At 48.4% G+C, this 26,504-nt stretch overlaps 1 protein-coding gene across 6 annotated transcripts in view; it reads left to right on the forward strand.

Annotated features, from left to right (window-relative positions):
- The window catches only part of syne2b (spectrin repeat containing, nuclear envelope 2b), a 126,571-nt gene that overhangs the window by 80,981 nt on the left and 19,086 nt on the right, over nucleotides 1-26,504 (forward strand). For all 6 annotated transcript variants that reach the window (XM_056590204.1, XM_056590199.1, XM_056590200.1 and 3 more), the window contains 6 exons: nucleotides 452-646; nucleotides 2,181-2,306; nucleotides 3,607-3,762; nucleotides 4,830-4,988; nucleotides 6,213-6,379; nucleotides 14,182-14,344. In XM_056590204.1, coding sequence (XP_056446179.1) covers nucleotides 452-646; nucleotides 2,181-2,306; nucleotides 3,607-3,762; nucleotides 4,830-4,988; nucleotides 6,213-6,379; nucleotides 14,182-14,344 — 966 coding nt within the window. The remainder of the gene's footprint in view (nucleotides 1-451; nucleotides 647-2,180; nucleotides 2,307-3,606; nucleotides 3,763-4,829; nucleotides 4,989-6,212; nucleotides 6,380-14,181; nucleotides 14,345-26,504) is intronic.

Raw genomic sequence — 26,504 nt, forward strand, 5'->3', positions numbered from 1 at the left:
CTGGAGCGACAACCTGCTGACAGACAGACAGACAGACAGACAGACAGACAGACAGACAGACAGACAGACAGACAGACAGACAGACAGACAGACAGGCCGACAGACAGGCCGACAGACAGACAGGCCGACAGACAGTCCCTCCTCGTGAAAGGGGACTGGAAACCTTCCCAACGCGGATTTACCACAAGCAGCTAGAACCTCTTCAGAAACCTTCACAACATCAACACACACACACACAGCTGTACAACTCATCACCTGTATTACCTGCAAGGGGTTAGTCAGTCAGTCTCTCTCTCTCTCTCTCTCTCTCTCTCTTTCTCTTTCTCTTTCTCTCTCGCTCTCTCTCAAAACTGTGTGTTTGATTGTGCGTTTATACCGTTTGTTTGTTTTAACTGTGTGTGTGCGTTCTCGCTGTGTGTGTGTTCTCACTGTGTGTGTGTCTCCTCCCCAGCGAGTGGCTCTGCTGTCCCAGCGCTACCAGAGCAGCTACCTCCAGACGCTGGAGGTGGGCCGCCAGCTCTTCTCCATGGGGGACGAGGACACCCAGGCCGGGCTGCAGGCCGAGCTGGGGCCCCTGCAGGAGGGCTGGGACCGGCTCCACCAGCAGCTGGCCAAGAGGACCGCCCTCACCCGGTCCATCATCCAGGTACGACCGGGACCCGGGAGAAAGAGCCCCCCCTCCTGTGAGAGGATAGCCTAATGGGACACCCCCCCTTTAAGGATGTGGACCTCTGCTTTAAAGTTCCCATTTCAGGCTTTTTTAGCCGCTGCACTTCTGCAGTCCGACGTCACACTGCTACGGAAGTAAAGTTTGAGCGCAAACCCGCTGTTTAACACACTTATTGAGAGGAGTTCTCGCTGGACGTTCCTGGCTCAGACTTTATTATTTTAAAAAAATGTGCAAACGTTAAACATGTATACATACGTCACATAACAGGCTAAAGCGAAGCGAAAAGTCGTAAAAGAGTGACCCCTTTCTCACCCCTTTTGAGATGATACAAGATTAGATCTGTTCACGCTGTGAGGGTCGTTCAGGTGTTACAGCAGCACAACACACGCATAGAAAAGAGCAAAAACAAGGCAGAATAGAAATGACAAGTCAAGACGCATACATGCATATGGCTGATGGGGGTTGGAGAGCAACAGGGTATAGAGCAGAGGACGCAGCAGGACCGACGTAGCATCGGCCGCAGCCAGGATTCCATGGTGGGGGGGGGGGAGAGATGGCCGTAACCCATGGCGACAGACTTTGACGACCCCCCCCCCCCCCCCCCCCCCCCCCCAGCCCAAGTATGATTCAACCACTGGGCCGTGCCAACGCTTCATAATTATAACAATCACACACACCCATTCCTAGACTGGACGCCATGTTCCCTGGAAAGCCCCTCCCCCAGGCGTGAGGCGCTCGTGGTAATGACCCCCCGGGTGATGAGGGGCTGCGGGGGTAGTGTGGTGGTTAGGGGGTGGGTCCGATCCCCGGGGTCACACTGCCCACCTGATGACCTCCATCAGACCTCCAGCTGTGAAAACACCTGGGAACCGAGACTATGTTTTGGAGTGTTGGGTATTTTTGACACCGGTTTGATGTAGAAGTGGATTGACAGTGATACATGAGCTGGGGCTCCATGATGTCGTGCAGGAGATCTCTACCTGAGTGTGTGTGTGTGTGTGTGTGTGTGTGTGTGTGTGTGTGTGTGTGTGTGTGTGGTGAGGGCCGGTTTAACCTGGGCACACTGATTAGTCAATGCTCAACAGGTGTGCAGCCTCACCCAGACCCAGAGTCCAATCAGACTCAGCCAGGTGAGGTTGCTTGAACCAGCCAACACACACACACACACACACACACACACACACACACACACACACACACACACACACACACACACACACACACACACACACACACACACACACACACACACATGTGAGATGGCTGGTTCAAACAGTGCGACCTGGACCTCCCGCCCCCCCCCCCCCCATCTGAGAAGTTTTCCTGCCAAGTCACCTGCTGACCTTGATTGGCAGCCTGGATAATCCAATCAGATCAGTTAATACATGTTATCAGGCAACCAATGATGTGGGTGATTAAATCCCTTCGGACTGAAAGGCTGGCTAAGGAAGCTCTGTGTTGACTCTGTGTTTTGATTTTGTGTTGTTTTTTTGCTCTTGTTGTGCGACAGAACTGGGAGCTGTGCGAGACCCGTCTAGCCGACAGCACGCTGGCCCTGAAGGACGTGAAGACCAGACTGAACCGGTCGATGTCAGAGTGGCCCAGCGAGCGGCCGGGCGAAGAGCAGTTCTACGAGGTGAACATGCGTTGGGATAAACGCTTTGGGGTTGTGGAACGGTGTGACCTGCTTGCTCCAATTATTCACAGCTTACAGAACATACAGTACGTTTAGCGCCCTTTCCGAATGATGGGATCTATTCCGAGTGTTTGTTTTATCAATGTTGACTTTTCTGTGTCACTGCAATGAGACTGATTATAGCATAACAGATAATTAATGTATTCACAACCTTTCAGCTGGAAGTTTAGTTTCATAAGACACACACACACACACACACACACACACACACACACACACACACACACACACACACACACACACACACTACGTCCAGCGCCTACTGGTGCCTTGATAGGTGCTGTATCAATGCAATTAATAATGAATGACATTCATATTATTATTAATATTATTACATTATCATTGTTTGTGAGAGCCCCAGTGAAGGCCAGAGTATTGATGGTGGAAGGTAGCAGGGTTAATGCTCTGTAATCTCTCTATAAGACATTAAGCCCTGAGCAGGCATGGGTGAGACCACGGCAGATACCAGCTGAGTGACCGCTTCTTCCTGCCAATCACACGCTCCTATGATCCTTTAGCGCCGCCCACAGCACTAAGCCCCTCCCCCTTCCCCACCCTGCCTTCAGAGTTACGGCCTTTAATCCTCTTTGGGGGCGGGACAGAGAGAGAGAGAGAGAGAGAGGGGGAGAGAGTGGTAGAGCGGGTCAGACAGACCGTGTGGGACAGAGAGAGAGAGAGAAATGCGAGAGGAGCAAGGGAGAATTTGCCAAAGAGAGACTGGGAGATTGACTAAGGTGAGATATACAGCGAGACAGGTTGACACTGAGAGACAATTTGACTAGGAAGAGAGTCTGCCTGAGAGTGACATCTCTTTAACATACAGAGAGAGAGTCTGACTGAGGGAGAGAGTCTGAGTGACAGAGAGACATCCTTTAACATAGAGAGAGAGCGTCTGACAGAGAGAGAGAGAGACATCTCTTTAACATAGAAGGAGAGTCTGACTGAGAGAGAGACATATCTTTAACATAGAGAGAGAGAGGGTCTGACTGAGAGAGAGAGAGACATCTCCTTAACAGAGAGAGCGAGAGAGTGTCTCACTGAGAGAGAGACATCTCTTTAACATAAAGAGAGAGAGGAAGTGAGACTTGGAGTATATTAAAGGACCCCTGTGTGTGTGTGTGTGTGTGTGTGTGTGTGTGTGTGTGTGTGTGTGTGTGTGTGTGTGTGTGTGTGTGTGTGTGTGTGTGTGTGTGTGTGTGTGTGTGTGTGTGTGTGTGTGTGTGTGTGTGGTGGTCTGCAGGAGTCTCAGAGCATGCTGGGAGACTGGGCCGAGAGCCTGTCTGAGCTGAGCATGATGAAGACGGACCTCTCTCAGTACATCATGGCCGACAACGTTCTGCTGCTACAGGAGCAGGTCGCCCAGCTCAACAGCCAATGGGAGGACCTCTGTCTACAGGTAAAGACACACACACACACACACACATAGAAATCTACAGACACACACACATAGAAATACACAAACAGATAGACACACACACACACACACACGCATATAAATACGCAGAAGCACACATAGAAATACACAGACAGACAAACATAGAAAATACAGACACACACACACACACACACACACACACACACACACACACACACACACACACACACACACACACACACACACACACACACACACACACACACACACACACACACACACACACACACACACACAGATGCATATTGATCTCCTCCCACCATGCGCGTGCTTCTTGAGCCTCTGGATTGGCCGACAGTAAAAGCTGTCACACCCCAGCCCCCCTCTACTTTAATGGCTCATTTCAATACAAAAGCTCCTCTTCCTCTCACCCCCCCCCCCCCCCCCCACAAACACTTTCTCCACACCCTTCCGTCACCATCTGTTACCCCCCTCATAGCCCCTCCCATGCAGACCTGTTGGTTTCCGCGGCAACATTTCAGAAAGAGAAGGTTTAGCCTCTCTGCTAGCTGAGAGCTACTTTAGTGCTACACCCTTATTATAATCCATATTATCATTTGTGTGTGTGTGTGTGTGTGTGTGTGTGTTGGGGGGGGGGGGGGGGTTGGACATCTGTGTTTGTGGACATCTGTGTGTGTGTGTGTGTGTGTGTGTGTGTGTGTTTGTGTGTGTGTGTGTACGGTTGTGTTTTTGTGCACATCTGTGATTGTGTGTTTGAAAGGAGTAGAGGTGTCAGGTGATTGTGTTCTAAATGACTTACTGTGTGAGGCGTTTGTGTCCTAAAGTCCTTCCTGTGTCAGGCGTTCGTGTCCTAAACTACTTCCTGTGCCAGGCGTTCGTGTCCTAAACTACTTCCTGTGTCAGGCGTTCGTGTCCTAAACTACTTCCGGGGTCAGGCGTTTGTGTCCTAAACTACTTCCTGTGTCAAGCGTTTGTGTTCTAAACTACTTCCTGTGTCAGGCGTTCGTGTCCTAAACTACTTCCTGTGTCAGGCGTTCGTGTCCTAAACTACTTCCTGTGTCCGTCAGGTGTCGCAGCGGAGGCAGGAGATCGCCGACCGCCTCAATGCGTGGGTGATCTTCAACGAGAAGAACAAGGAGCTCTGTGATTGGCTGAGCCAGATGGAGAACCGGGTGCTGGACGACTCTGACATCAGCATCGAGGACATGGTGGAGAAACTCAAGAAGGTGTGTGTGTGTGTGTGTGTGTGTGTTTAACTGTGACATGCGTAGACCCTCTACTGTCTAACCCCTACCTGCTCCTCAAAGACCCATCTCTGTACTGTCTAGCCCCTACCTGCTCCTTAATGACCTGTCTGTCTACCTTCTAACCCCTACCTGCTCCTTAATGACCTGTATCTGTACTGTCTAACCCCTACCTGCTCCTTAATGACCTGTCTCTGTACTGTCTAGCCCCTACCTGCTCCTTAATGACCTGTCTGTCTACCTTCTAACCCCTACCTGCTCCTTAATGACCTGTCTCTGTACTGTCTAACCCCTACCTGCTCCTTAATGACCTGTCTCTGTACTGTCTAACCCCTACCTGCTCCTTAATGACCTGTCCCTGTACTGTCTATCCCTACCTGCTCCTTAATGACCTGTATCTGTACTGTCTAGCCCCTACCTGCTCCTTAATGACCTGTCTCTGTACTGTCTAACCCCTACCTGCTCCTTAATGACCTGTCTCTGTACTGTCTAACCCCTACCTGCTCCTTAATGACTTGTCTCTGTACTGTCTAGCCCCTACCTGCTCCTTAATGACCCGTCTCTGTACTGTCTAACCCCTACCTGCTCCTTAATGACCTGTCTCTGTACTGTCTAACCCCTACCTGCTCCTTAATGACCTGTCTCTGTACTGTCTAACCCCTACCTGCTCCTTAATGACCTGTCTCTGTACTGTCTAACCCCTACCTGCTCCTTAATGACCTGTCTCTGTACTGTCTAACCCCTACCTGCTCCTCAAAGACCCATCTCTGTACTGTCTAGCCCCTACCTGCTCCTTAATGACCTGTCTGTCTACTTTCTAACCCCTACCTGCTCCTTAATGACCTGTCTCTGTTCTGTCTAACCCCTACCTGCTCCTTAATGACCTGTCTCTGAGGCCACTGTGAGTTTCTTTGGATGAGAGAGGGCTAAACGATTATGTGAAGGGCCGACAGTAGCTCAGGAGGTAGAGCGGGTTGACTGGCAACAGGAAGGTTGCTAGTTCGATGCCCGGCTCCTCTGAGCGTCGAGGTACCCCCGAGCGAGAAGCCTCACCCTGACCGCTCCTGACGAGCTGGCTGTCGCCCTGCGTGGTCGACCCCGCCGTCGGTGTGTGAACGTGTGAATGAATGGCTCTCGGCCGCTTTGGATAAAAGCGTCAGCCAAAAGCCCCTCAATGTGAATGTGAATGTCGTCTGCGGGGCTCAGGACTGCATGGAGGAGATCAACCTGTTTGGCGAGAACAAGGGCCACCTCAAGCAGCTGGGGGAGCAGCTCATCTCGGCCAGCAGCCAGAGCCGGGAGACGGAGGTCCACCACAAGATCCAGGACGTCACGGACCGCTGGCAGCACCTGTTCGACCACATCGAGACCAGGTGAGGAGACCGGGGGTTGAGGAGAGAGACCAGGGGAGGAGAGAGACCAGGGGAGGAGAGAGAGACCGAGTCTGTGAAGAACTTCTAATAAGACCTTCTACCGTGTAAGCATGCTGAGTGCGTTGGTCTCCTCTCGAGCCCTCCACTGACTGAAGGTAGCTGTCAAGGACTTGTCTGGGGCGTACAGAGGATCCACACATCAACCTGACCTTTAATCGCTCTGCTGGATGGAAAGCTGTCCTCGCTGGGTCGTTGTCTCATCTGGGTTTACAGCCGCTGTGTCCTCAGTGACTCACTGAAAGGTTCTTAGGCAGTAATTATTTGCAGCACTACATGAAGGTCTTTATTTTTCCTGTCTACATACTCAGGCCCCTCTGCGTGTGTTTATGACCTTGGATAATTTGAGCTAAGTAGCGTCCCCCAGCGCTAAGCAAGGAACACGCTGCTTGTTGTTATTATTGCCTCTGGGTTTGACCTTATTCCCTCCCGGACTAGCGGCAGCACCGCTGCCAGACTCATTAGCGATAGCTCTTGCTCCTGTGCTGTGTGAGTGGCCTGCCTACTTAGGCTAACGCGACGCGCCACGGCTAGCCGGCCTGGGAGGTTGAATGGAGTACAGACACATTAAGCACATGTTTTCTGACCTTTCTGCTTCAGGGGAAATGCGTAGTTTTGGACTGATCAGTCAGTGTTTAAGGGAAAGTTTGTTTGAGTTTAATCTGACCTAGGTCAATACAATTATTGATGAGGACCTTGAGGAAGCCATATGGTGACCACTGTCTGTCTGTCTGTCTGTCTGTCTGTCTGTCTGTCTGTCTGTCTGTCTGTCTGTCTGTCTGTCTGTCTGTCTGTCTGTCTGTCTGTCCCTCTTTTTCTTTGTGGCAGATGATTTAACTTCTTATCTGATATCCGTATCACGATTCAAAACATTTCACGCACATGGCACTGGAACTCAATAACAAAATTACAAAATGAATATTACATTTGAATACAATTGAGGGGGAGGGACTTCCTAGAACCAGGCTGTATGTGTGGCTCCTGGTTGGCCAAGGCCCAGAATGGTTCTTATGACTGACAGGTCATTTGGCCAATAGGTGAGCCCTCTCAGTCTCCAACAATAAGCAGAGAGTCCGGAAGGCAGAGGAAGGAGAGCACAATAGGGGGCCTGACTCACTAGCATAACAAGACACCGCTGACACCGGGATAGCATCTGCTAATGATGCTAGCCGTGTGTGTGTCATACGTTTTGTTTATTTAGCTTTAACACGACAAACCAAATAAAAACCAAATACCGTCACTAGTTGAATCCCTGGAGGATTCCCTTGGCTGGATTCTAACAAGCGATAGGTCAAGTTCTTTTAGGGGAGCTGAACGAGGGAGCTGGTTTACAACGGATCAATACAACCAGAATGCATAGGTGGTCCAGACACCAGATCACAATACAGCCAGCGCCACAGCAACACAATCAAACACCAGATCACAATACAATCAGCACCACGACAACGCAATCAGACAACAGGTCACAACACAATCAGACACCAGATCACAATACAGCCAGCGCCACAGCAACACAATCAGACACCAGGTCACAACACAATCAGACACCAGATCACAACACATTCTGCACCATGACAACACAATCAGACACCAGATCACAATACAGCCAGCGCCACAGCAACACAATCAAACACCAAATCACAATACAATCAGCACCACGACAACGCAATCAGACACCAGGTCACAACACAATCAGACACCAGGTCACAACACATTCTGCACCATGACAACACAATCAGACACCAGATCACAACACAATCAGAGACCAGATCACAATACAGCCAGCGCCACATCAACACAATCAAACACCACATCACAATACAATCTGCACCACGACAACACAATCAGACACCAGATCACAATACAGCCAGCACCACGACAACACAATCAGACCCCAGGTCACAACACAGTGTGCAAAGGACAAAGAGCAACGTATGCATGCAAGTTCATCTCCCTCCCTCCCCTTGTGCTGACGTGCCCTTGGGCCAGATCTCTTCCTCCCAGCAGAAGAGTCCTCTTGGGGGGGGGGGGGGGGGAGATGGCTTCAGGACCCCAGCGTGCCGTCGGGGGTTTGAATCCCCCTCCCTCCCCGTAGGCTGCTGAGCCAGAGGGGAAGTGTGCCCTTAAGCAAGGTGTTTAGCCCGTTGTCATGGCAGCAGAGGGACGAGTCAGTCAGTCAGACATGTCAGGTAACCATAGCAACCCTGGTACCCAGAGGTTTCCTAGTTACCATGGTAGCGCCAGTGGTCCTAGTTACCATAGTGGTCCTAGTAACCGTGGTATCAGCAGAAACCTTGTTAGTGCTAGTGACCCAAGAAACCATGGCAACACTGGCAGCACTGGTTACCCCGTTTCCCTGGTAACCCGTGTAACTAGTTTATTAGTACATTAGTCCATGTGAAGGATGTCACTGATGAGTGAGAGAGAGAGAGAGAGAGAGAGAGAGAGAGAGAGGGGGGGAGAGAGGGTGAGAGGGGGAGAGAGAGAGAGAGAGTGGTCAAACTGAAAACGCATTGAGGGATTACTACAACAGAATGTAGTTTGTTAATGTTGACACAACTTCTGCACATTGTTGCGCAGCGTAGCTCTGCGTATTGAACTCTATTGGTATCGAGGGCTACTGGTGAATCATTATTAGAGAGGGGGAGAGAGAGGCCGGCCCTGGTGAGTCAGGGCTGGGGGGTCTTGTGGGGATTAGGAGCGTTGACACTAGCCTGCCACACGTCTTTGTGCCCCAAAGCAAACCGGGAGCACCCGCTCCCCCCCCCCCCCCCCCTCTCACCATAACACCCCCCCCCCCCCCCCCCCCCTCTCCCCATAACACCCTCTCCCCCCCGTCCCCCCCGTCCTCACCATAACACCCTCTCCCCCCCCCCCCCCCTCTCCCCATTACACCCTCTCCCCCCCGTCCCCCCCGTCCTCACCATAACACCCTCTCCCCCCCCCCCCCCCTCTCCCATAACACCCTCTCCCCCCCGTCCCCCCCGTCCTCACCATAACACCCTCTCCCCCCCCCCCCCCTCTCCCCATTACACCCTCTCCCCCCCGTCCCCCCCGTCCTCACCATAACACCCTCTCCCCCCCCCCCCCCCTCTCCCCATAACACCCTCTCCCCCCCCCCCCCTCTCCCCATAACACCCTCCCCCCCGTCCCCCCCTCTCCCCATAACACCCTCTCCCCCCCGTCCCCCCCCTCTCCCCAGCGCCCCTACCTCCCCCCCCCCCCGCCCCGTCCAAGTGGCTGCAGCTGCCCTCTCTCCTCCCCCTTTGTGTCTCTCCCCTACCCCCCCCCCCCCCCCCCCCCCCCAGGGGCCACACCAGGCAGATGTTTAGCTACCCCCCCTCCCTCCCGCCCTCCCTCCCTCCTCCCTCCTCACCCCATCGTCTCCCCCTCTCAGCTCTCCTCCTCGGCGCGCCTGCAGATCTTAATCTCTTCTCGGTGTGGGCCGGGAGCAGGTCTGCTGACGTCCCTCAGAGCGGCCGGGCGGTGGACCCCGGCGCTCTGAGGGACGCTGGTTTAGGGTCGTGTCGTCCGGCGGTTTGCCGAGCAGACAACCCGGCCGCTGCTCCACTCTCGGGGGCGCTGCGGCCGTTATTCACCACGGCCGCCCGCGTTCTGTGCCGGTGTCACCGTAGATCTGGTCGTCACGGCGACGGGGGCCGCGCTGCGCCGGGCGCCGCGACGGCTCCGTTGTCACGGTGATCTAGGTGGAGATGGCCGAGGGTGGGTGGGGGGGAGAGGGGGTTTGTTTACCACCAACTATTCAGTTTAGTTTCACTCAGTTCAGCTTCTTTCCTGGTTAATAGTTTTCAAGTCCTCACTGTCTGTTAACATTACTCTACCCTATACTCTTATCTGTAGTAAACTACGTAATACTATATTCCGTACCTGAGGTATACTTTATTATACTCTTTACTATCTGTAGTATTATAAACTACATCTGTAATACACTATATTATGAACTTTATCTGCAGAAAATGATACTTTTAACTATCTGTAGTAAACTCTAGTACTATATGTACTCTCTCTGTGGTAAACTTAACTCTATAAACTCTATCTGTAGTAAACTGTACGGAGAGCAGTACAGAGGGACATCACACCGCCCAGGTCCTGCTGCTGTAGACATTAAACCCATTAACCCTGTCAAGCCTGTTAAACCATGAAGCCTGAAGTGAGGCTCCTTCTGAACCCGACCTAAGGACCATCTGTCCCCTACTGTCCATGCTAATACACAGACAGACGGACAGAGAGACACGCAGACAGAGAGAGACACCCACACACACACAGACTGACTGACTGGTTTGTGAGGTGCAAGGTGCAGGCACAGCAGGAGAGTCTCTTTATTCCCCAGTCTGGTTTATAGCTGATAGCTGAGGCTCTGGTCATCAGCTAGCTTCTGGGAGCTAACTGCTCTGCCCTGACACCTAGCTCCTAGCACCTATCTCCTAGGACCTAGCTCCCGGCTATAGAAGTGAGGAGAGGGGGGAGGAGCGAGGAGGGAGGAGGGAGGGGCAGGCAGACGCCACAGCGTGTGTGAATATGTATGCCTGTGTGTGTCTGTGTGTCTGTGTGTGTGTGTGTGTGTGTGTGTGTGTGTGTGTGTGTGTGTGTGTGTGTGTGTGTGTGTGTGTGTGTGTGTGTGTGTGTGTGTGTGTGTGTGTGTGTGTGTGTGTGTGTGTGTGTGTGTGTGGTGGGGGGGGTGGGAGAGGCGTTGGAGAGGGTGTGTGTGTGTGTGTGTGTGCATGTGTGGGAGCGGGTGTGTGTGTGTGGGGGGGGGGGTGAGAGGCGTTGGAGAGGGGGTGTGTGCATCGCCTGCTCACGGATCAGACGTATCCATAGAGTGTCCTCCTCCGTAGCCGGTGAGTACCTCGAGGTGGGGACCCTCTCTCCTCCCCTCTCCTCCCTCTCCCCGCTCCTCCTCCTCCTCCTCCTCCTCCTCCTCCTCCTCCTCCTCCTCCTCCTCCTCCTCCTCCTCCTCCTCTCCACTCTCCTCCTCCTCCTCCTCCTCCTCCTCCTCCTCCTCCTCTCCCCTCTCCTCTCCACTCTCCTCCTCCTCCTCCTCTCCCCTCTCCTCTCCACTCTCCTCCTCCTCCTCCTCTCTCCTCCCTCTCCGCTCTCCTCCTCCTCCTCTCCTCTCCTCTCCTCTCCTCCTCTCCTCCTCCTCTCCACTCTCCTCCTCCTCCTCCTCCTCCTCCTCCTCTCCCCTCTCCTCTCCCCTCCTGGGTGTCCACTGTGTTTTGCGTGAAGGCGAGAGTAGGAGGGATGGTAAGAGGAGAGGAAGACGGAGGGATGGATGTTGTAGCGACAGAGGGGGGATGGGCCAAGGTGTTCCTCCTGGGTGGAGGAACCCCTTCTGACAAGCAGGCAGGCAGGCAGGCAGGCAGGCAGGGGGAAGGCGTTCAGTGTGCGTGCCGTGGTCCGTCGGGGATACGTGTGTAAGTGCAGCAGAGGGACGCCAGCTGTTTATCTGTGTGTGTGTAGACGCATGTGTCTCTGTCCAGATGTGTATATTAATAAGTTGTTGTGTGTAGTTACTCAGGTGTGAGGATCGGTGTGGAGATGTGTTGACATGTGTTCTATATGCGAAGATGCGCATGTCTTTTATGCTAGCTCCAGCGTGGAACTTTTCCTCTGTGAGCGTGCACCCAACGCACATACGCACGCACACGCATGCGCACACACACACACACACACACACGCACGGCGGAATGCTCCTAGCATTCACAGCTTGCCAGTCTGCCAATAGGAGCAGCTGTTTTGCTGTGCTGGTATAATTCTCTGTGTTCCCGAACACGTTTCCCGAAACATGCTTCCTGGTTTCAAACCAAACAAATGCTGCATACGGGACAGGAAGAGATGAGTACCGGCAGACAATAACAGAGGAGAACAAGGCGTCTAAATGTTGCTTCAGGTCTAGAAAAGACTACCTGACTGTTTACCTGTCATTATGTCCCTGCTATGTTGTGTTCAGCATGCTATTAACATAACACACACCTAAGCTCACTGCCCTGTGCATCATGGTCTGGCTACAAAGGAAACATCCCATGCGACAAACACACAGTCAGCCAGCCAGTCAGTCAGTCAGCCAGCCAGCCAGCCAGCCAGCCACTTGCATGTGATGGAATGTTCTCACATGACACTGGAATGACTGAGTGTGCATTCTATGTGTGTATGTTGGTTAGTGTGTGTGTTTTGTCTGCGTGTGTGTGCGCACAGTTGCACGTTTCACTGTTTTTAGCATGGCCTCTACAGACCGGTCGGTCATGGGCTGTGTCGCTCTGTAGGAAGAGCAAGGCACTAACCCTGCCAGGTTGGGGGTTCTATTCCCTGCGTTGCTCAGTATACAGAGCAAGGCACTAACGCTGCCGGGTAACAGGTTATATTCCCAGACAGTAACAACACTATGATAACAGGCTTTGTTTACAGGGTGAGCATGTAATTCACATACTGTATTGGTATGTAGGTCTGTCAAATGAAAAAAAGTACATTTGTCATAAGAAGTGCATCAATATATCGCTGTCGGTACAGTAAGGATGTTCATAGAACCAAGTGCAAGTACAACAATCGCTAGGCTAAACAATTCCCTGTGTTACAGCAATGATAGCAGCTACTGCAGTTGCTACACAGTTAAGTACTATAATACAATAATAATAATAATAAATGGAATTTATATAGCGCTTAATATGGTACTCTAAGACGCTTTACATATTGCCCTATCAAAACTATGTAAGACAGACTAGGAATAAAAAGAAAAACAGAGGTTAAACATGAAGAATAAGGTGGGAGTTAGGTACAATACAATACAATACAACACAATACAATACAGTGTACAATGGTGGCCAGAAGGGGGAGGGGTGGCTATGCAGTGTCGAGGTGGACTCCAGCTTCGTGCTGGAGGTCTGGTTCTCAGTCCAACACGGTTCATCAGAGAGATTAGCAATGGCCAGAGCTAACCATGATATTAACATGTATTCTTTCAGCGTTTGTCCTAAGCAGTTGTAATAGTGAGGCTGAAACAATACTGCTAGGTCAGAGTTCAACCAGCCTTCTCTGTCCGCCATGGGCTGCCTAACTGTGCATCTAGTAGTTTGGATGATTTAGAAAATAGACTCAAAGTCCAGATTGGTTCCTCTTCAGATCAAGCGTACGCCCATCTTCTCAAACGTTCTGCTTGGGTTCAGCTCACCTGTTGGTTATCTGTTATCTGTTATCTGACCTCAGCGCCGTCGACTACGCCGGTAATGTGAGCGGCCATGTAGCCCAGGTAACCTCAATACAAACACCTGACTCTGAGAATGACCTTTCTGGCCTTTCTTTACATTTACATTGTGCGCATTTAGCCCTTTATCCAAAGCAACTTACAACGAGTACCGTTGTCAGAAGAAGGAGGAACAACAATATATCGCTGTCGATACAGTAAGGATGTTCATAGAACTGAGTGCCAAGGAAAAACCATAGCTGGGTTAACCCATTCCCGGTATACAACAAAGCTAGCTAGGATAAGATGCTCCACAATGCTAAGTACTATTTTTAAGTGCAAGGACGTACAACATACAATAAGTGTTTAAGAAAGGGCGAGTGGGAGGCTATGTAGTGTCTAGAGGAACTCTGAACAAGTGAGTCTTGAGTCTTTTGCGGGAGCTGGTGAGCGACTCTGCGGTCCTTTGTGACCTTCGTGACCTTCTTGACCTCCGTGACCTTAGTGACCCTCATGACCTTTGTGACGTGTGGTTGTTGCTCTCCAGGGTCAGGAAGCTGAAGGAGACCCTAGGAACCATCCAGCGGCTGGACAGGAACATGAGCGGCCTGCGGACCTGGCTGGCCCGCGTGGAGGCGGAGCTTACCCGGCCCGTCGTCTACGACCACTGCCACGGCGACGAGATCCAGAAGAAACTGTCAGAGCAGCAGGTGGGTCAGGACTACATTACCCATAAGCCCCCACAAACGGCCTCCGCTTTATTTCTATAATGTTTTTAATCAAACAAACGTTATTTATAGGGCGTTCGTGCAAAACAGCTTCACCACGTGATTAACAATAATGCAACAAGGGCAAAGAAGACCATCTTAAATCCAAAGTAAACATCAGAATAGATTAAACAGCCCTAAGGCCCGCTTCGTCCCTCCTCTAGGTTTTCTGGGTAATTAAGGACTGGTTAAGTGGTTCACACATGTTCATTTGTACCAGGCATCGGCCTCACGTTACAAAGATGGCCAGACGGAACGGAAATAGTGAGTTCTGGTGGATGCCGCTCCCCCAACCTGCTCAACGAGGGAGATAGGGGTACAGTTAATGGGGAGGGTGGGGAGGAGAGGGGTACAGTTAATGGGGAGGGTGGGGAGGAGAGGGGTACAGTTAATGGAGGAAGACAGGGGGGGGGGGGGCATGAGAGGTGTAAAAATTGAGAGAGAGAGAGAGAGAGAGAGAGAGAGAGAGAGAGAGAGAGAGAGAGAGAGAGAGAGAGAGAGAGAGAGAGAGAGAGAGAGAGAGAGAGAGAGAGAGAGAGAGAGAGAGAGAGAGAGAGAGAGAGAGAGAGAGAGAGGGGGAGGGAGAGAGGGAGAGAGAGAGGGGGAGAGAGAGAGGTGTCTCTTTCCCCTAGCGAATGAGCTAACAGGAGAATCAGATAGTGGGGAGAAAAGAAAATGACAAAGAAAATGATGAAGGAGAGGGGAGTGAAGAGAGTGACAGACTGAAGGAGGAGGAGAGGGAGGACCATTAGGGGCAGGGGAGAAGGAGAGACGGGCCCGGCAGGTCTCCAGGCGTTGCCTAGGCAACCCCCAAAAGTGCTAACTTTGAACAAACAAGCACTGATACAAAGGTGCTGTCAGGCCTCATGTGGAGAGAACACACACACACACACACACACACATTCTCGTATTTGTTACCTTCTTAGGACCACCACAAAAATGCCTACCTTTTTAGGACCACAATTTCTAGACATTGTAGAAACTTATAAATTACACCCATGAACTTGAAAAAAAATCTAATTTATTAATATCACTTCAGATTTAAGATTATTATCTTTTAAGGGTTACCATAAAAATGCCTACCTTTTTAGGACCACCATTTCTAGACATTGTAGAAACTTATAAATTAGACCCATGAACTTGAAAAAAAATCTATTTTATTAATATCACTTCAGATTTAAGATTATTTTTATATTATTTTTTAATTACCACATTTTTTTTACCATACTTGTTAGGTCCATCTGAAAAACCAACGGTAGCCATACAACATTGGTTTTTAATGAGACAACTATGATTTAGTCAATTTCTGAGTCAATTGTACTCATCATGGCTGCGGCCCAGTATTTCCCCTTATGTTTCTCCCTTCCATGCGTCTCCTGTGCTCCTGTCTGTCTCTCTGTGCCTCTGCTGTAGGCATCAGCACACCTGCTTGCTATCCCTGCACCTTTTCAGCCAACCACACTCCACCATTCCCATTGCTCATCAGCCCTCTGCCAGTCATCTCCTCTCTACTTCATGACATGTGTCCGTGTCTCATATTTAGACAATAATCATGCAACATGTCAAGCTTGCACCAAAGACAAAGGAAGTTACTTTTCTAACCATCACATTCTCTCGTTTAGGAGACAAAAGCTGTGTTCAAAATCGTTCCCTCATTCATTCTTTCACTCACTATTCCCTATATAGTGTTGACTAAATAGTGAACTATATAGGGAAGGACCAAACAAGATTTCAGTAGATGCTCCGGATATATGTGTGAGGGAAGCAGTGGTGCCCAGCATCGTTTAAACAAATGGAGCTGTAAACCTGCCTGCAATTTCGAAGGTGTTAAAGTGTGGTTTTGTTAAAGAACTAGGTGTTCTGCTCGCCTTTGAAAAAAACGGAGGGTCAAGCGCGCTGATTTGGAATGTGGTTTCCTATGTCGTCACGCTGCAGTAAGCTCCTCCCCTTACTCTGCCTGGCCTGCCCAGAGACTTGGCCCGCCAATGAGACACGACCGTGCAAGCGCCACATTTGTGTGTGTGTAAGTGTTTCTTGTCGGTTCTTTGGCGTCTCTTGTATTTCCACAACGAGACTGTAGTGGGGGTTATCTCAACCATGGTTGAGAAGCAATTGGGGGTACATGAACTGCGACATGCCACCGGTTGCCGCGAGGCACCACCGCCCGGCAGCGGGCAGCTGGCAGCAGGCAGCGCGCGGTTCAGTCTACTTCAGATTGATGTGAAAGTGGAAGAAACATAGACTTTGCAGAACCCGACGAAGTCGTTACTGATTCATAATATAGTCTGGAGGCGCACACAGCTTTTGGCCGTGCTAATATGTACTATATGATATAGATATCTATGTATTATATGATATTATTTAGATATAGAGCTCCAGGACTGTAACGCAAGTATTGAACACTTCCTTGTTATTTGGTTAACCGTTCTGCTTTTGGTGTAATGGTGCATAACACGTCGGACTCTCGTCTCTACAACGAGACTCGTATTGGGGGTTATCTCAGCCATGGTTGAGAATGAATTGGGGGAAAGGAACTTTGGCTTTGACTCCCTCAAGAACATGAACCACGACATGGAGGAGAAAGGGATTGTTGGCGGCAAATGTCTCCCGCTTGAGCCCCGCTTCCCGCTGCCGAGGGACCACCACGCTGCAGGAGGCGGAGGTGCCTAAGCGCTGCCCGGCAACAATCCCTTTCTCCTCCTTGTCGCGGTTCAGTCTACTTCACATTGATGTGGACGTTGAAGAACCAGGAACGTCGGAGAACCGCCGTTGTTTGAGATTCATAATATCGGCTCACACAGCTTTTGGCCGTGATAATATATGTTATATGATATAGATATCTATGTAGGCTATATGATATTATTTAGATATAGACTTCCAGGACTCCTGTGTGTTCTAGAGTATTTACAGAACACGGCTTAAGGCTGTGTGCGCCTCGCCATTGCGATACATCCACTGTAAACAGAGCGCATGGTACCGTGGCTGCAAGCTGCTCAGGGCCACACCCCCACCCTCCTCCTTGACCCGCTTCGCTCCTCCTCATTTGCATTATAGCTACAGACACCAAAACAGCGCATTTGGGGGAAGCTCAATGTGCGACTGGCTCGGGGTGGCTGTAACTCTGCACCACGGCTGAGTTTCGGGAACGTCTTTGAACACCGTATTTAGCTAATCTTCTGCACTAAAAGAGCCAGTGTTTTACAAATACAAATTGTAGATGGGGCATATGACTTGGGAGGAAAAAATGAAGAAAATAAGTTTTTGCTTTAATATATAAAAATGTTCCACATTTATAGCATTTATTATGGATTAAGTAGCCTATAGCCTATGTGGACCGTACTCCCCTCCCCCCTTTCTAGACCAACGTAATGTGGACTCTTGACCTCGGCTATTGAATTGTAACAATGTTGCAAACTGGTGAGGGCTTATGCTAACTGCAGGGGCCCTCCCCCCCTGCACGTGCTACTGCCTGACACAACAGAGGTGACTTAAAATAGTTAATCAATCCATTAGAAGTATGAAAATATCTTCCCGGTGGCGTAACAGGGCAAACAAGGTGTCCTTTGACATCTACGTTTCGAGGCGATTGCAACAGTGCCACACATGATCATATTTGAATATGTTTCGGGGTAGTAAATAGCTGTCGATTTTGGAGGCCTTTATCAATAATGACCAGCTATAGATTTGCTTCCCGATGGAGATTTTTGACAAATTACATGTTATTTAGCATCTACACGTTGGGCTGAGTCCAATGAGACCAAGCTCGCCCTCTTGCCACACCGAGATCATGTCCTAGAGACCTAGACAATAGGTGCACCATGTAAAATACATGTTACAATTTGCCCACAGAGTGTCATGCTTGGTGTCATTGGACTCAGCTCAACGTGTAGATGCTAAATAACATGTCATTTGTCACAAATTTATATCGGGAAGCAAATCAATAGCTGCTCATTATTGATTAAGGCCTCCAATTTCGACAGCTAATTACTACCATTAAACATATTCGAATATGCTCATGTGTGGCACCGTTGCAATCGCCTGGAAGCGTAGATGTTGAAGGACACCTTGTTCAGCCTCTTACGCCACCGGGAAGATATTTACATACTTCTGATTGACTAATGAATTGATTCAGCTATTTTAAGAGAACGCTGTTGTGTCAGGCAGCAGCAGTCCAGGTGCAGGGGGGGAGGGGCCCTCCCCTTGATGGGCCATCAATTAAGGCTGAGCTGAAGGCAGAGATGCACCACAGTATTCTCCACTGCTGAACTCTGACTCACAGGCCCAGTCCAGTGTTGAAAATACTTAAATTGTATTGAATTGAATTATCACATATCATTATCAACCGGGGGATTTCAGCCCTACAAGAATTGACTCAGCAAGTGCTCCATCTCGTTGCACCTCACCCAGCAGCTCGCTTGCAAGATTTTGGCCTGAAGTTCTTCCCAGACCTACACCCTAGCCATCCAACATGCATATCTGAGAATCAGGCCTCTCTTTAATAATGACAAAAAGTTATGAGAGAAATAAACATTCACTTTTTGTTATCTCATAAGCGGCGTGGTGCCGGCTTCTTTTGACCTTTTGACCCCAGACTTCTAGAACGTATGAAAATATCTTCCCGGTGGCGTAACGGAGCAAACAAGGTGTCCTTTGACATCTACGTTTCGAGGCGATTGCAACAGTGCCATACATGATCATATTTGAATATGTTTTGGGGTAGTAAATAGCTGTCGATTTTGGAGGCCTTTATCAATAATGACCAGCTATAGATTTGCTTCCCGATGGAGATTTTTGACAAATTACATGTTATTAAGCATCTACACGTTGAGCTGACTCCAATGAGATCAAGCTCGCCCTCTTGCCACACCGAGATCATGTCCTAGAGACCTAGACCATAGGTGTACCATGTAAAATACATGTTACAATTTGCCCACAGAGTGTCATGCTTGGTGTCATTGGACTCAGCTCAACGTGTAGATGCTAAATAACATGTCATTTGTCACAAATTTATATCGGGAAGCAAATCAATAGCTGCTCATTATTGATTAAGGCCTCCAATCTCGACAGCTAATTACTACCATTAAACATATTCGAATATGCTCATGCGTGGCACCGTTGCAATCGCCTGGAAGCGTAGATGTTGAAGGACACCTTGTTCAGCCTCTTACGCCACCGGGAAGATATTTACATACTTCTGATTGACTAATGAATTGATTCAGCTATTTTAAGAGAACGCTGTTGTGTCAGGCAGCAGCAGTCCAGGTGCAGGGGGGGAGGGGCCCTCCCCTGGATGGGCCATCAATTAAGGCAGAGATGCACCACAGTATTCTCCACTGCTGAACTCTGACTCACAGGCCCAGTCCAGTGTTGAAAATACTTAAATTGTATTGAATTGAATTATCACATATCATTATCAACCGGTTTCAGCCCTACAAGAATTGACTCAGCAAGTGCTCCATCTCGTTGCACCTCACCCAGCGGCTCGCTTGCAAGATTTTGGCCGGAAGTTCTTCCCAGACCTACACCCTAGCCATCCAACATGCATATCTGAGAATCAGGCCTCTCTTTAATAATGACAAAAAGTTATGAGAGAAATAAACATTCACTTTTTGTTATCTCATAAGCGGCGTGGTGCCGGCTCCTTTTGACCTTTTGACCCCAGACTTCTAGAACATATGAAAATATCTTCCCGGTGGCGTAACGGGGCAAACAAGGTGTCCTTTGACATCTACGTTTCGAGGCGATTGCAACAGTGCCACACATGATCATATTTGAATATGTTTCGGGGTAGTAAATAGCTGTCGATTTTGGAGGCCTTTATCAATAATGACCAGCTATAGATTTGCTTCCCGATGGAGATTTTTGACAAATTACATGTTATTTAGCATCTACACGTTGGGCTGAGTCCAATGAGACCAAGCTCGACCTTGTGCCACACAGAGATCATGTCCTAGACCATAGGTGTACCATGTAAAGTACAGGGGCCATGTAGTGTAGGGGGCCGTGGAGTGTCATGCTTTGTTTCATTGGACTCAGCTCAATGTGTAGATGCTAAAAAACATGTCATTTGTCATAAACCTTAATCAGGAGGCAAATCAATAGCTGGTCATTATTGATTAAGGCCTCCAATTTCGACAGCTAATTACTACCATTAAACATGTTTGAATATGCTCATGTGTGGCACCGTTGCAATCGCCTGGAAGCGTAGATGTTGCAGGACACCTTGTTCGCCCTCTTACCCCACCGGGAAGATATTTACATACTTCTGATTGATTAATGAAATTATGTGTCAGGCAGCAGCAGTCCAGGTGCAGGGGGGGAGGGGCCCTCCCCTTGATGGGCCATCACTTAAGGCTGAGCTGAAGGCAGAGATGCACCTTTCACTGCTGCAAGCAGAGCAAGTACTATTCTCTTGCATATACTTATTATTCTCTCAGACACTTTTTTTGGTCGCTATCTCTCTATAACTCTTCAAACATTAACATAGAAAGACAAAAAAAAATCGGATGATAGGTACTATAGTGGAATTGTGTGCTATAGCTTTTCCAAGCAATAGTACGTCAAGTAAAAAAAAAAAAAGATTAAAGTTACTTAAAAATCACATGTGTGTGACTGGCTGTCCCAATCAAAACAATTGGAAGCAAGGAAAATGTATAAACTGCATTTTCTCCCTAAATATTTAAACTATATACACATATTATACATCAAAAGCATGATGAGCTGATCGCTCATAAGAATTATCTAACCAATACTTCTTAATTTTCAAGATATTAATTGTACATAAAAATGTACTCATTCATACACGTTCATACATACAAATGCATAAGTACACATACAAAGTATACATACGAATACACGCATAGTATAATACGTATCCTACTACAAACGTACACATACATATTTATACATATGTACACTTACATACGTATACGTACACATAGCTAAACAAACTCATACATACGTCGTACACATAACGTAAACATATGTACACATACGTATTCATAGTATACATACGTATACTTACTGATACATATACGTAAAAATATGTACACATGCATAGCAAACATACGTACCCACACGTATGTATACATACGATACGTATACATACCCAGTGGTGGGTAGAGTACTGAAAATCTACTCAAGTAAAAGTACAATTACTTCCTTCAAAATCTAGAAGGAAAAGATGTACTCTTAAAATATTTCTTCGTTGTGTATTCTTCATTAAACATACATACAATACATGCAACAAAATGAATTTGTCATTTCAAACAAATTGACAGACTTAAAATGTAAATTCGTTTCAGCTCTGTGCATATGACAACAGGCAAGGGCTTTGTATGAACACCACCCAGGATGGCTTGGTTAGCTGATTGGCCAATCAGATTTGTCTTGACGCGATTGCATTCACCCTACGCATAGCATGCACGCACACTCACAGCCAGACACAACAACGACGAACAAGTTGTGGTCTGCAGAATACAGAGCCTACGTGGACCGTACTCCCCTCCCCCCTTTCTAGTCCTCAGTCCCAACGTAATGTGGACTCTTGACCTCGGCTATGGAATCGCAACAATGTTGCAAACGTGCAGGGCCCCTCCCCCCCTGCATGTGCTGCTGCCTGACGCAACAGAGGTCACTTAAAATAGTTCATCAATCCAATAGAAGTATGAAAAATATCTTCCCGGTGGCGTAACGGGGAAAACAAGGTGTCCTTTGACATCTACGTTTCGAGGCAATTGCAATGGTGCCACACATGACCATATTTGAATATGTTTCGGGGTAGTAATTAGCTGTCGATTTTGGAGGCCTTAATCAATATTGATCAGCTATAGATTTGCTCCCCGATGGAGATTTTGGACAAGTGACATGTGGTTTAGCATCTACACGTTGAGCTGAGTCCAATGAGACCAAGCTCGACCTTGTGCCACACAGAGATCATGTCCTAGACCATAGGTGTACCATGTAAAGTACAGGTTCCATGTAGTGTAGGGGGCCGTGGAGTGTCATGCTTGGTGTCATTGGACTCAGCTCAATGTGTAGATGCTAAAAAACATGTCATTTGTCATAAACCTTTATCGGGAGGCAAATCAATAGCTGGTCATTATTGATTAAGGCCTCCAATTTCGACAGCTAATTACTACCACTAAACATGTTTGAATATGCTCATGTGTGGCACCCTTGCAATCGCCTGGAAGCTTAGATGTTGAAGGACACCTTGTTCGCCCTCTTACGCCACCGGGAAGATATTTACATACTTCTGATTGACTAATGAAATTATGTGTCAGGCAGCAGCAGTCCAGGTGCAGGGGGGGAGGGGCCCTCCCCTTGATGGGCCTTCACTTAAACGGCCTGCAAGCTGCTGGTTTCAGCGTCCATAGCAACCATCATAGCAACCATGTTATTATAATTATGTGGAGACGACTGAAATATTCTTCGTCAAATCATCAAACCAAACATCCTTCACATTCGCCGAGCGATGATTATGAAAGTAAAATGCACATTTCTCGCTAAAAATGTTTACATAAACACTTTTAATGGCGTAGCTATGCTAAAATATCATATTTTCCACCCAGAATAAAAAGTATTTCCGCCATTTTCACAGAAAGATATCCTAAAAACGATCCAATAGGAAATATGCTCATAGCGTCTATCAGAGACGTAGTCGGGTTAATACAGGAGGGAATGGGCTGCTGAAGCACCCCCCTTTCCGTCTGCAGAAGACGTCGAAGGGTACCTTTCCCGTCACCGACCGACGGCAAAGGGTACCTTTCCCGTCAGTCACCGACACTAAAGTGCCTTTGCCAACAGTCGGTATTTGACGTTCTCGGAGTGAGACTGTGTTGATCTAAACTCTATCATGAACCAAAACGCGGCGGCGTTTGGGTTTCCTACCTCGGACTCCTAAATACAGCGCAGCGATGATGGTTGCGTAGGCGCGTTGAACCATTTTTGTGACACACAATGATCAAGCGGCAGGTTAGGCGCGTTACACGAGTTATCCAACACGTGTAACACGTTTGGTGTGGCCGTAGCATTTTTTATATAGGAAGGTCCTACCGCAACCCCTGTTGTTATGTGCTATAAAATAAAATCATGATAAAAAGGAAATTGTATTTGATTTAAAGAGCCCATGCCATTAAAATCACATTTTTCCTGTTGTTTGTTAAATAACATAGGCCTGAATAAGTTTGTGAGCTGTGGTAAGTTTGAAATCTATGCAGTTTGTCTGCTGAATGCAATAGGCAATGAAAGGAAAAAGGCAGAAGAAATGAGCCAATCTGGATAAGGTGACACTGTGACGTAGCGTTGTCAAACTATATTCATGGCCCTGCCCACTTGGTTGGTTCGTAACCACCCACAAGAATTCTGAAGGAGTCGTGATTGAGCTAGTGCTAAATGCTAATACGTGTATAGTTGCTTAGTTCGTAGTAACAGGCTAGTTACAGAATTTTGAATGCAATGGCAGAACGACATCGAAGTACATGAACTGCGACATGCTGCCTGCCGCCGGTTGCCGCGAGGCACCACCGCCGCGAAGCACCACCGCCCGGCGGGCAGCCGGGCGGTGGTGCCTTGCGCTGGCAGCAGGCAGCGCGCGGTTCTGTCAACTACAGATTGATGTGGTAGAGGAAGAACCAGAGACGTCGGAGAACCCGACGAAGTCCTTTGGGATTCATTATATCGTCTGGACGTGCACACAGCTTTTGGCCGTGATAATATGTATTATTTGATATAGATATCTATGTATTATATGATATTATTTAGATATAGAGCTCCAGGACTGTAACGCAAGTGTTGTACACTTCCTTGTTATTTGGATAACCGTTCTGCTGTTGGTGTGATGCCGCATAACACGTCGGACTCTCGTCTCTGGTATTTCTACAACGAGACTCGTAGTGGGGGTTATCTCAGCCATGGTTGAGAATGAATTGGGGGGAAAGGAACTTTGGCTTTGACTCCCTGAAGTAGGCATGAACCACAACATGGAGGAGACAGGGATTGTTGACCGCGGTCGTCTCCCGCCGGAGCCTCGCTGCCGATGGACCACCGCTTCAGGAGGCGGTGATTAGCGCTGACCGCTGCCGAGGCGGCGGGAAGCAGGGCTCAAGCGGGATACATTCGCGGCCAACAATCCCCTTCTCCTCCATGTCGTGGTTCATGTACTTCAGGGATTCAAAGCCAAAGTTCCTTTCCCCCAATTCATTCTCAACCATGGCTGAGATAACCCCCACTACGAGTCTGGTTGTAGAAATACCAGAGACGAGAGTCCGACGTGTAATGCGCCATCACACCAACAGCAGAACGGTTATCAAAATAACAAGGAAGTGTACAACACTTGCGTCACAGTCCTGGGGCTCTACATCTAAATAATATCATATAATACATAGATATCTATATCATATAATACATATTATCATGGCCAAAAGCTGTGTGCACCTCCAGACGATATAATGAATCGCAAAGGACTTCGTCGGGTTCTCCGACGTCTCTGGTTCTTCCACTTCCACATCAATCTGAAGAAGACGCGGTCGTTTGAGATTCATAATAGCCTATCGTCTGGAGGCTCACACAGCTTTTGGCCATGATAATATATATTATGATATAGATATCTATGTATACAATGGGTTTCTAAGAGCCATTGCGATACATCTACCGTAAACAGAGCGCATGGTACCGTGGCTACAAGCTGCTCAGGGCCAGGTGATAATATATATTATAGATTATATGATATAGATATCTATGTATATATGGGTTTCTAAGAGCCATTGCGATACATCCACCGTAAACAGAGCGCATGGTACCGTGGGCTGCTCAGGGCCAGGTGATAATATACATTATATTTTATATTATATTATATTATATTATATAGATATCTATGTATAATATGGGTTTCAACGAGCCATTGCGATACATCCACCGTAAACAGAGCGCATGGTACTGTGGCTACAAGCTGATCAGGGCCACACCCCCACCCCCCTCCTTGACCTGCCTTGACACGCCCACCGTAACCAGAGCGCATTGTACTGTGGCTACAAGCTGCTCAGGGCCACACCCCCACCCCCCTCCTTGACCTGCCTTGACACGCCCACCGAAACAGCGCGTTTGGGGGAAGCTCAATGTGCGACTGGTTCGGAGTGGCTGTAACTCTGCACCACGGCTGAATTTCGGGGACGTCTTTGAATACTGTGTTTGTGGCCCACTAATACCTATATTAAAGCATCCATAAATAGCATGGCATGGGATCTTTAACAGCTATAATACACCACAGATAGTAATCCTGGTGTATAAAGTCCTCTAACCAGAAGTATGGAGCCAGTGAACAAGCACAAAGCCCCTAATTGCTTTAATGTAGTCATATATATTATTATATATATAATACATCATTTATTCCATAGTTTTGTGGTCTTACATGGAATATATGTCTGAAGTAAAATAAATTCTACACACACACACACACATCTGTAAAAGTACCTTCTTCTTAGGACCAATTACATGAGTTGGCCAGAGGGGGCACACTTCTTAAAAACCTCACACACACACAAAAGTAAAAATACTATACTTCTTAGGTCCATACCATTTTTTTTCACCCCAACTAAATTTCACCACCAGGCATGTTAAAATGACATTCTCTATCTGTTGCAGTGGTTATCCTTATCGGGACCACCATTTCGGTCCTAACTTGTCCATCGGTCCTAATATGGAAGGTGATTTTACTGGACGAGGTCCCAATAAGGATAGTAAAACAGGAACACACACACACACACACACACACACACACACACACACACACACACACACACACACACACACACACACACACATACACACCTGTTGTGAGTGACTGTGAAAGCCCCGAGCATGCACCATTCCGTATTTTTCGAGTTTTTCTTTGAAACATTAAAAGTTAGCGTTTGTGCTTGTTAGCGCCTTTATTTCCTTAACTCCACGGGCGAGGCCGCGGAGTATGCCTGAGAGAGCTTTTGATTCAGAACCGCAGAGGCCTCTGTGAGTATACACGTTTGGTTGTCAGTCAGGTCGGGTACGATGCAGAAGGCATTATAGTTCCACCCAAGTTAAACCCTTTCCTGCTGGATTATGTTCC

Source organism: Gadus chalcogrammus, chromosome 5, assembly GCF_026213295.1.
Source record: "Gadus chalcogrammus isolate NIFS_2021 chromosome 5, NIFS_Gcha_1.0, whole genome shotgun sequence".
In the NCBI taxonomy this organism is placed as follows: Eukaryota; Metazoa; Chordata; class Actinopteri; order Gadiformes; family Gadidae; genus Gadus; species Gadus chalcogrammus.